Here is an 11,957-nt window from a genome sequence, read left to right on the forward strand (position 1 = left end):
TGGTCACCCAGTGTTAACTCTACCCTTCACTGGCAGATTCCATGGTCACCCAGTGTTAACTCTACCCTTCACTGGCAGATTCCATGGTCACCCAGTGTTAACTCTACCCTTCACTGGCAGATTCCATGGTCACCCAGTGTTAATTACCCTTCACACACATTACAGAATCTATATGGTATGCTGTGTGACTAATATTAACAGATATAATGAATTCATCCAAAAAATGATTTGTGGTGTCAGATAAGACGAAATTTGAATTGCTGTGAAAACTTCCCTGTATACAGAACTATAGGGCCAAAGAAAACAACAGAGTTACTGTACATAAAAGTCTAACAGACAGACAAGTGGAAAGCACCAAAAGAATCTCTCCCTTTTTATATCATTAAAATGGGATTTGTATTTCACTATTTTTGTCACAATTATAGAATTATAATTACAATAAGATTCATCAGTTTGGAAATATGTGATATCAAAGTTTTAATTTCTTCACACACAATGTACGTATTAAACGTGTCGCAATGTTTCAAGACCCCTTTGTCAAGCTATGACTGAGTGAGCGATTTGTATTTTTTACCTGTGTAACCTATCTGATGCAGTGTGTCACATTGTTGTACAGGTAAAAAAAATACAAATCGCTCACTCAGTCATAGCTTGTCAAAGGGATCAGTCGGTCTTGAAACGTTGCGACACCATTAATACGTACATTGTTGGTGTAGAAAGTAAATCTTTGATATCGATAAATCTATAAAGCTGTGTCAAATTATAAACCGATATAAAAAATATACAAGGTTTATTTATAAGCAGTGTAGCATAAAATATGAACTGCCTGGTTTTGTAGAAGCAAACCTGCAAAATGTTGATTTCATGAAAAGAAATCTATATATGTATACAGTATATTTTAGCAAAGCTGACAACCGTGTGTAATTAGACTTCTTATCCTGTTAATAGGTTGGACTTATAGTCAGCACCATTTCCTCCGAGGAATCTGAGTTGGTGTCCGAGGCTGATGGATGAATGGTGGAGAGAGTGTCGTTGAGTATGAACTGTGGGGTGTGCTTCAATGGTGTACTGCTGTGTCGCTGGTTGTTGGCTAATACTTTGTCTCTCAGACTGACAAATGTACCCATTGGTTGTTTAAATGTTTCAGCCCTGTCCATCATAGTACTTCCTTTCTCGTGTGATCTTGATTCCAGGAGTTTACTTCCTGTCTGTAAAGATGCAGTGCGTCCTGGTGTGACTGCTTTAGGTTTGGAGCTGATCTTAACAAGGGGAGATTCACATGTGGACTGCAGTGGTTTGTCTGGAACATTGGATCTGTATGAGTTTGATATAATAATACCATGCTTTTCTAAACAGTCACGATTGCTTTTAAAAGTACATTCACCACCACTGTCTTGCATTGAGAAAAACAAATTGGAGCCCCCATTTTCCTGTGTTTCTCTCTTCCATCGTGTTGGCGACACAAATCGTTGTGATTTCTCCACTTCAACTGCACCAGTCTTAGGTACAGACTTATGTTGTTTAGGAGCTGGGTGACAGCTTTCTTTTCTGATAAAATCTTGACCTGTAGAAGTTTTTGCATTACTAAATGGAGAGCTGGTTACTGCTATGTCACGTGTAGGGTTCTGGCTCCTGTAATTCCAATCTCTACCAGTATGCTCCTTCCTTTCCTGCTGTGATTTACTAATGTGGTATGTTGAGTACAGTCTTTCTGGAGATCTGGAGTTGTTCTGTTGACATGTAGGTTTATGTGCTATATATTTGTGAGACGTACTTAATTCATCATTCTGCAGAGATCCAGCACATGGCTTTGATAAATGATGTCCTTTCAATACTGGTTTCCTTTTTGAGGAGCTCTGAAGATCCATTTTATCAAAGATATCAAATGATCTTGTCTTACCCTCACAATCAGTTGACCTCTTTGAATATTGACCTCTATTAGAAGACATCAGGGTTTCATGCTTTCTGGAAGGCTTTTCTTGAGAAGTGTTTCTACCCTGCTCAACAGAGGGACTTTTTGGCTGAAATGTCCCAGATGAATCCCTGTGATACTGGTTTGGAATTGCTGGAAATACTTCTTCACTTGACCTGTCTGACATTGGACATTTTGCAACTTGCTTCAACTGTTGCCACGACTTTGTGGGAGAAACCATTTCATTCTTGATATTATGATTCTTTGTTGGCTGTCTGGGTGAAGGTACATTTGCTGACTTTTTGACTTTTGTGGTGCTGCTTGTTTTTTCCACATGGTTTTGTTGTGCAGTGTCCTCTCTATTAGAGGAGGGAGAAGATATAGATAGCTTAAGTCTTGCAAATATGGCAGATGGAGAATCTGGATTTCTTCGAGAGTAGGGGTGAAACCTTTGACCACAACTTCTACTTCTCCAGGGGCTGTTAGAATTCGGTGACATACTGTCACGGGGGCTGCTGGTGACATCAGAGCTTAAAAGAGCATTCTTGTTCCGTTTTGGTGTCATGTTAGGGCTCTCCCACGGACTTCTCATTTGAAAGCCTTGGCGAGCACTACTAGGACTTTTCCATTCTTTCCTATCTGTGATTGGTGTAACTGGCTGTCTCTCAGGTACATATGTATCTTCCCACATGTTTGAACTTCTGTGTTGTTTCTCTGGAGAGCGGAAGTTTTCGCCTGAGTTACATGCTGTAGTTAGTCTTTGGGTCAAGCTATGTTTATGCAGTTCTTTCTGACGCATCATTGGTTGTTGTTCTATGTTCAGCCTTCCTTTAGGTTCTACCTGTTTATGGTGACTGTCCATGTCCATTTCTGCAAAGGTAGAATCCATTGGTTCAAAACAGTCTGTATTAACTTTCCGTTCCTCTGGTATCAACCCTACCCCAAGTTTGTTGTCATAGACCTTGTTGTCATAGACCTTGTTGTCATAGACCTTGTTGTCTAGTACGATATTGTCGGAACTGGAGGTGGCAAGTTGTAGACGTCGACGAGCGTTCACTTTATGTCTCTGGTCAGTAAAGGTAGTCGTGGGTGGCGAAAGCCATCGGTAAACTTTTTCCATGGAAGTAAGTGGATCCTTTGATATCGTGGACGCAGACAGTTCTCCTCGAGGTAAGTCCTTGAGATTCTGTACCATTAGTTTACTAGGCACAGACTTACTAACAAGTTCCTTGAAACTTTTGGTTCTGTTGGTGGTGCTTGGTAGCGGTGTCCAGCTGCGCTGAGATTGAGAATTCTTTACTAGTGGTCTTGACTTCAACTGTTGATCGGTCTCTAACACTTCTGTCCTGAGTTTTGACTCGGGTCTACCACTGAATTCCTTATGGTTTGTGCTGTAGTCCTGATTTCCTAATACGTCATCTGACATGATATGTTTGGAAAATCTACCCTCAATGTTCCAAGGCATCTTAGAGGATTCTTTTGGTTTGTGTAAATCATCTTTCTGTTGTTGATTTTTGTGAAGGACACCATGTAAAACTTCCGCACCAAAGCTATCTCCGTCAACTTCATCCCTTTGAGCTGATATTCTATTTACCATGCTACATTTTGCTGGTGATCTCATAACTTTAAAAACTGATTTTGGAGAGTTCTTTCGATTTTCATGTTTATCAACTGTTGGCAATAAGGAAACAATAGACTGCCTTTCAGTTAGCGCTGGTCGACCAGTCCCTATGTGAGTAGGAGACTCATGGTGATATTCGTCATTACCCTTCCACCTGTATGTGTTTGTCAGCGGACATGGACTCCGATTCACTGACCATTCCACACCATCTGAGGATCGGACTCCGTCCTACAATGTGAAGGACAAGGATATAGCTATTTATACCAGAACAAGAGGCTCAGATCAGCTAATAGCATGGCAAATTTGACCGAACAGCATAACAAATATTCCGTATCTTATCTTCAGTGATATGCTGTTTGTCTTTCATGTTACGTCATTTTCCCATTTGATTCTGTGTTAATTAACTTTTTGAAAATTAATTTTCCTGACTTTGATTTGAGTAAAAAAGTAATGGAATTTGCTACAGCAAGATAATTATTCTAGGCATTTCAATCAGTTCCTACATTGACTGAAATTGAATAGGTTTGCTTTTTTTGTAGACAATCATGAATGAAATAAGTTCTCGACAATAGCTCCAAAGAAAAGAGAACAAGTTAACATATTGAGTAGCAAACTCATCCAAGATGAGTCAATCCTGATTGTGAATACTTTTCTGGTTTATGTAAGTACATGGTTATGTGATCAAAGAGCAATATATCCTAATGAAATATTGACTAAAAGTGTTTAATATCAAATTCATCCAGAAAATCAACAGTGCAACATGGATAATAAAACAGCATAAAACACATTCATGTATACCTTATTATTGCACATCTCTCTTGCTATTCACAACTTGGTGCAAATGAAAAACAAACCCATTACCTTTGTTTCTAATTGACGGACAAGGTATTTCCAACAATATTTTCTTTAAATTTATCAAACTTATGTGAATGTTTAACTCAGAGTTTTCCAGAAGGCAGGAAATTAGAGAAACTAAACACATGTTGAGGTAACTGCAGAAATATTTATTGAATTCAGTTTACAATAGGCGTTGTGATCGCAACTTTGTTGACATAATGAAAAGTGTCTTCAAATCTTGAGTTAATCTCAATGAAAGAGTTGAAAGCTTTTAAAGTGTATCCAGATTGAATGAAAAAAATCAAAGTGTGAAGTGACAGCTCTTTTTTTTTTACATACATTGCATTTGATTTCCATTCATAATCCATTCATAAACTCTGGGACTTACATGAAGATTTGAGACATCACTGTCCTGTGAGGAGGATATCAGCGTAAATTGGTCCTCCTTTCTGTCCCACCAAGCATCTCCCATCCCTCTACGATTCTGTGGGCTCCACTTGTTCTTATCCTTCTCCTTCTCTCGCTGACAAATTGTGTTGTCACCGACATCTGATTTATCAGAGTCTATTTCTGATTCATCAGATTCAATCTGGATCACACCCTCACTGTCCATCACATCAGCATCATGTTGTTTGCTGGTTTCTGAAGAGGTGCACGAGGAGCTCAGGGTTTCCGCATCACTAGGTTCTCCAATGTCCTCTTTAATGAATGTAAGCATTGTCTCTAAAAAATGATATAATCAGCTCAATATTAGTTTTAAAATAAACAAAAATCAAGGGTAGTTTTATCTGACTGTGTTAATAATAAATATATCAAAGCAAAAACTATTTTAAACTTGAAGTCATTGCATCAAAATTGACCCCAGGTCTGAAATAAATCATAAGTGATTATATTCAGTATTTCTGAATATCAAATTAATTTAAACAAATGTTTCATTCATAACTAGCGGGAACATGTGTAAGGGTGACCAGTGAAACGCTACATTTCCAAGGACTTTTAACTCTAAATTGATTAGCACAATAATGAACCGTGAATACCATTGATGCTGATGGAAATCACAAACAATTTTGTATATAACCAGGTCCTGGTATTTAACATCAGCCAGTTTGAGACGGGACCTGCCATTTTTCTGACACATGGTTTGGATTTGAATTAATCCAACAAATGGAAAGCATTTTTGGCAAATCCTAACCTTTTACCCTTTCACCACTGTAGACAATAATTGACTCATCCCAATATCTGCATGGAATAGTCCACTAAAGTTACCCAGGGTGAAATGGTTAAATGACCTGACGTATAACCTCCACTTCTGTTGCAGTTTGATCACATGCCTTCAAACCCATGACCTGATACACCACATATATAGCCTACATCTAAAGCAGAGGTTGGAATGTTGTTCATTTGACCAATCAATTTTCTCCATAGAAGCAGCGAAAACATTATCTGTTATAAAAATATGATATCCTTGTCTTATTTACTGACAATATATAGGATAACAATCCGTGCAGCCATTAAGGAAGAGTAAGATTTTTAAGTTAAAAAAACCCCACTTTTTTATATCAAGCCTTGTCCTTTTAGCCCCACAGGTTACACTGCCTTCATTTATGCAAAATGTGATTTTATCTTGCTCCATTAAATGTTTCAGACCAATTTGTGTAGTATTTCAGGGAAATAGGTCTTTAGAAAACTAGAGTACTGACAGGTCAGCAAGGGCCTTACAATGTGCCTGACAGTAGCCCACTATGGTGTATTTTTTAGTAAATAATCTTGACCTTGATCTTAAAAATATTTTTAAACCCATATTGCACATCTATATACCACATTGTATCAACATGTCAAACTTCTAAAAGATCAGACATTTGGATTCCGAGATAAGGATTGTATCCCCCACACTCTATTTTTAGTTAGTGACATTGACCTTAAACTTAGAAATTTTTAAAACTGCTATTGCAAAACTGCATTTCACAGTATATCACCATTAACAATTCAGAAAATTAGTCTTTTGGAGTCTGAGATAATCTCTGGAAATGAAAGTGTGGATGGACAGACAGATACTGTGATTACTATAGGGCACTCTCATCTCTGATGTGGGGCCCCAATAAAATTACCAAAGTTTGTACTTTACTGCATTTTCGGATTTAGAGTGAGTACATGTTTCATTTAATGAAAATTGAATTCCCTTGTCTTGTCAATGATAAAAAGTAAAATCATATGGTTAAAATCCAAGCTCTTCAGGAGAATTAATCTTTTGAAGGCTGGAATCCACCAATTTCCCCTATTGGGCCCAGCCTCGAGGGAAACTACACCCTTCTTGTTAAGAGCATTTGATTTTCTGGATGCATTGAAGTGAATTTGGTGTAAACTTGATCAGTCATTCAGGAAGTAAGCTTTTAAAGGAAAGGGATTATATGTGATGACCCCCCTTGACACCTGGTCACCTGTCCTTTTGGCCTGGTGTGCTGACAATAAGACTGTCAAACATACCTTGAAGTGAAAGTAGTTCACCAGCATCTTCAGCATCATCTACTTGTTCTGCGAGGGAGAAAGTATCCAGCCCCTGATTGGGACATTTAGATTCTTGCTCTGACAGAGAGAATGTGTTTAGATTACGATGAGAATGCCTAGACCTGTCCAGCCAGCCGCCTGTATCTGGCCTTACATCAGTCCTTGGCACAAATGATCCCCCAGAGGAATTTAGCTGCTGCAAAAATAAACAACATAGCATTTCTCAAGGATTATTTTTTAAGACCTTTGTGGGATTCTCACAAAAAAACATATGTTTGGCCCCTATTTAAAACGTCAAGGGTTTGGTTTAATTTTGTTTAGCGTCCTATTAAGAGCTAAGGTCACTAAAGGTCAAGGGGCAGAAATGTGGCAATTTATATCTGGCTTTGAAATACAATACTGACTCTTGACACTGAGCGACACAAGTGCAAACAGGAAAGTCTAAATTATACCTCTCCACAATAAAAGAAAAATCAAGCTCTGCATGATCTAGGTATTTAAATAAATATAAGACAATATGTCATTTACTAGCATTCAGTTGGGTCACCATGTTTAGAATCATTGGATGTTAAGAAATTAAAAAATATATATTGCAAATTTAGCAAGTGTAAAACCATACCTTACTTCCGTATTCTGTAGACTCACTGTCAGCAGTACTGATCAAGGAACAGGATAGCAAGCTATTGTCCTCTGGAATAAGCATGGATTCTTCTACAAAACAAAACAAGAGCTGTAAGAGAACAACATAGTCAAAGATTTAAAGAATATTCCAACAAGAATAGTTACACTGTACCGGTACATCTAAATCAGGTATCTATATATAAAAGATTACAAAAGAAAACAAAATACATTATACAATAATGTTCGACCCCGCAGTAAATTGCATGCCAAATACCACCATTTCGGTATATATCTGTTGTTATATTATTCACTGTGAATTTTATCACTTGTACCGAAAATTTGATTAGCTGCTTTTGGCATATATATACAGCAAAAAAAGTCCAAAACAGGTAAAACACTGTTTTTTTCTTCTTTTGTGCAGCAATATTGCCCTCGGGAACCTCCACGCCGAACACAATTATCCTAGTAAAATAACTGAAGGTAATGTTATAATAAAGTGACTTTCATTACTTACTGAAGCTATGCTAAATCTTGACCCAAAACATTTTGTATAAGACCAGAATAGGCCAAAAACTTAAAAAAAAATCACCATTTCCTGTTCCAATGTAGAAATCCTCAGGAACATTTACCACCGTGAAATAGTCATTTATGAATTAAACACTTGCATCAAAACTTTAGTTAGAAGATTTTTGTTGAAATATGATCATGACTGCATCAATATTGGACCCCTAGTGAAATTTGTACCATACCCTAGTACAAATCCTTACAGTTATGTTAATGGGTTTCAACACTTGTACCACAACTTATAGATGTTTACATATATAATATAGGTCTATATAAATAAATAATAGTAATTGGCATTGTTGGGAGATCAAAACTTTCACAAGGGAATAAACTTATTGTATTCACATAAAGATTTATATTTGTAAACAAGTCAACTATTTGAGATAGAAGTTGAGACGTCCCAATGTTCATACATTTGTAGCTATCTATACCTTGTCTTTTTGTGTGTTGTAATCGTGTGTGACCAAAATGCCTAGGTACCTGTCTGCGTAGCATTCCTGAAAAATAAAACAAAACTTCAACCTTAGCTGTGAGCTTTTCATTTGGCTAGATCATTCACGTTTTGTAAGTGTTGCTTGCATGTTTAGAATGTAAAATATTTGTATTGATTTTTTTTTCTTTTAAAAGTTACTGGTGGTCCATGTGATTGTCAGAGTACTACTGTATATTTACATAATTAGTGAATTACAGCCTTTAATAATATTCCTTTAGGGCATTTTGTAATGATATGAAGCATTGTGCTCAATTGCACATATTCAAGACATGTATAATATAAATGATGATCAATACAAATTACGGAATACATTGTGGTTGAGAAACGAAACGAAACCACGTCTAGTTCTCCCGAAGGTTTAGGTTGCTGTATAGTGATTTTATGTTCGTAACGAATCGGACACGGCAAATTTCGCAGGAATATATCTGTTTGCAGAAAGGCATAAAATAACATGGCTCAATTGACAATCTGTAGTATATTGCTCATCATGACAAGGCAGTTCTATAACTCAAATGGTAGTTTTGAAAAAAATAAGCGTTTACACTATATAAGACATCTTACATGGTTTATCACCATTGAACACCACAAGTTATGAACATAATGCAGATTTGTAATCTCTTTTTCTTCAAGGTTTGTCAAAGTATTTTGAACGGATTTTCATGGTAGTTTCTACATTTCTCCCACTATTTACCATATCACATACCATAAAATTCTTGAGCAATATTATTACATTAAAAATCATTGCCTGAAACACAAAGGAAAATCCATGAAACATTTTCACTGCATGAATTCCATGGCAATGGGACTTTAGACAAAAAATTCAAAACACTGAAAGTATTTAGTTTGTTTTCTATTATACTGGAAACTTACTTGACCCAAGTCAGGGTTTATCTCGGAGTCAACATACCTTTACTTGTTGTTATTTCTAAGTTATCAAGATCCACAATGTCAACATATTTTGAAGGTTTTCCGTACTGAAAAAAAAAGGAAAAAATAATCTATTTGCAATAAATCAATACTTTAAAGGTCTGCATATTATGAACTATAATTTGCCAAGAAATGGTTACATGTGAATCAAAACTACAATAGATGAATTGGGTGTTGGTATTTTAGAAACAGCAGGTCATGATCAATATATTCAATTTATAAAATGTGACTTCAATAGTTACCTCACAATACGCTTAAATTCTGCAAATAACTACAATACTCTAGATCTCCTGATAATTTTATTATGCTCTGTTGCAGTTGTTAACACTTCTTGCTTCTTGTTTATTTAGCATATTCACCTGTGGCAGATTTTAACTGTACATAGGATTGCAGTCACCTTTTAGCTTAGAGCTAGAGGGAATTTCCCTTTAGATCAGTGGTAGAGCATCCAACTAGGAACCTAGGGATTGTGGGTTCAATCCCCAGTGGAAGCACACTATTCTCTTTCCTGTTACAAATGGTGTTCATGGCCCTACCTGGCCAACGGTGACAGTGAGTTGGAACCTGGGTAAATGTGGTGTATTGGGGCAAACACATTTAAAAATGGGTTGGAGTAATGTAGCAGATTTTAGTTGTACATAGGATGACGGTCGGCTTCTAGCTGAGCTAGAGGGAATCTCCCTTTAGCTCAGTGGTACAGCGTTCGAATAGGAACCAAGAGGTCATGGGTTCGATCCCCGGGGAGGCACATTATTCTCTTCCCTGTTACACACCGAAGGGCTCAAAATTTGGTCAGCAGTCGATATCTAGCACTTGAAAAAATTAACCAGGGGCTTGTGTACATACTACATATTGATTTATATAAGACGTTTATGTGTCATTTACGATCTGCGTCTTTCCAAAATATGAAAGTAACTTTCTGAAATAGCAAAACCTTGGAACGCAGGCATATCAACACCGGGAGATCCGAAACGACTACAGTAGGGTATGGGTCGACGGCCCAGAACGGATTGATCGTTATTACGGGCGATGAGAATCATAAATAATTTTACATGTAGTCTATTTGCAACCCATATGGTGTGTTTTAATGTGTAAGGCCAAACATGTTGCTGTACCGTTTCATTAGGCTACCCCGAGGGTAAATCCATCAGCCGGTCCTGAGGCTGAGGATATCCCTATCATTCCCTTCTTAGAATGAATCATATTCTGAATGGATGTATAATATCATATTCATTATTGCAATTATTTTACCTTCTCTATAATTGCATCTATGTTTGCATTGTAACGCCGGGTGTTTTCCCTTTCTTCAAATACAAATCTTTTCAAATCGCCCGCCATGTTGTTTGACGATTTGTTATTCGGGTCATGGAAAACCCCAAGGAGTTCCGACTGTACGCGTACGTACATGACGGAAATAGCCGAGTATTGACGGAATTTCCACTTTCGTTTTGGAACCAGGAAGGTTTTGGCCGTATGACGATGACATGGAATAATGAATAGGTATACAGTTTATTAGTCGGTGAAGAAGTTGGTAGTTATTATATCTAATCAGGCCTGGTAGAAATTTGTTGATTGTCAGCTTATAAATACTTATCACTGAGGCCTTAGTCAAAAAGCAAGAGGCTTGAGTGCAAATACATATTCCAAAGCATACTTTTTATACGCTCATGTGTCCTCATACTTTTCTTGTACATTTTTGTACTGAAATTTATGTTCTGTTTCTATTGTGAAATCATTGACATGATATGTGAATGTCTTTAAAGCGATTTTAATTTTTGAAAATAAAAATCCACCAAAAAGGAAGTTGTTTACAGTAAGCAATTGAGATCAAGGCTGAAATGATTCAATAAATCAATCAGATGGGGTTATATTTTAATTGTGTCAATCAACTTCCTTTTCCTTCCTTCCTTATCTGACTGAACTTTTTTATATCTTTATTTCCTGGTTTTCTTGACAATTGTTTACTGTCTGGTCCTGTTACATTGTTTAAGTATAGTGTATCTGTTATTTTTTATATGTCCGGGAGGGTTCGTCCGCTCGTCCATGCACACTTATTGTTTTGGTGTCCAACTTCCTTAAAAATATCATTCAAATTTGATGAAACTAATGGTAATGCATACATGTACAATTTTACAAAGATTGGGAATAAGTTTGAAGTTAAGCAAAATCTACACAGCATTTCTGATGAAACTTGGTCAATATCTTTATACAATGTCAAAGTTTAAGCTTAAAGGAGACGAAAATCTGTAATCTGATTGATATCACAGTAAGTAGTCAAATATGACAGCATTTCCGATGAGATTTCCCAGGTCAATATTCATACTTTTTTAAGAACAAAATCTTTCAGTAATCAGTGGCGGAATCGAGAGGTATTTAGTGGGCTTCAGGAAACACCCCAGCCTGAGAATTTTCTTTAAAAATCATGTATTTTCCTCAATTTATCCCCACATGGAACACCCCCCCCCCCCCCCCCCCCC

At 37.0% G+C, this 11,957-nt stretch overlaps 2 protein-coding genes across 7 annotated transcripts in view; one reads left to right on the forward strand and one right to left on the reverse strand.

Moving 5' to 3' along the window:
* Positions 1 to 641: 641 nt before the first annotated feature.
* On the reverse strand, positions 642 to 10,827 carry LOC110454117. 2 transcript variants are annotated; one of them, XM_021503490.1, is made up of 8 exons: positions 10,732 to 10,827; positions 9,461 to 9,527; positions 8,492 to 8,557; positions 7,495 to 7,586; positions 6,855 to 7,071; positions 4,759 to 5,093; positions 2,904 to 3,761; positions 642 to 2,873 (listed from the first exon to the last, which is right to left on the reverse strand). In XM_021503490.1, the coding sequence occupies exons 1-8, from the start codon at positions 10,816 to 10,818 to the stop codon at positions 942 to 944; spliced, it is 3,654 nt and encodes a 1,217-aa protein (XP_021359165.1). In that variant the 5' UTR covers positions 10,819 to 10,827; the 3' UTR covers positions 642 to 941. The 2 variants fall into 2 exon arrangements, with proteins under 2 accessions (XP_021359165.1, XP_021359163.1); XM_021503488.1 differs by having other exon boundaries at positions 642 to 3,761.
* Positions 10,828 to 10,909: 82 nt separating this feature from the next.
* Positions 10,910 to 11,957, forward strand: part of LOC110454109 (poly [ADP-ribose] polymerase 14-like) — a 28,873-nt gene continuing 27,825 nt past the window's right edge. For all 5 annotated transcript variants that reach the window (XR_002463340.1, XR_002463342.1, XR_002463341.1 and 2 more), the window contains exon 1: positions 10,910 to 10,980. The gene's annotated coding sequence lies outside the window, so the exon portion shown is untranslated. The remainder of the gene's footprint in view (positions 10,981 to 11,957) is intronic.

Source organism: Mizuhopecten yessoensis, unplaced genomic scaffold (assembly GCF_002113885.1).
Source record: "Mizuhopecten yessoensis strain PY_sf001 unplaced genomic scaffold, ASM211388v2 scaffold7669, whole genome shotgun sequence".
NCBI classification, from domain to species: domain Eukaryota; kingdom Metazoa; phylum Mollusca; class Bivalvia; order Pectinida; family Pectinidae; genus Mizuhopecten; species Mizuhopecten yessoensis.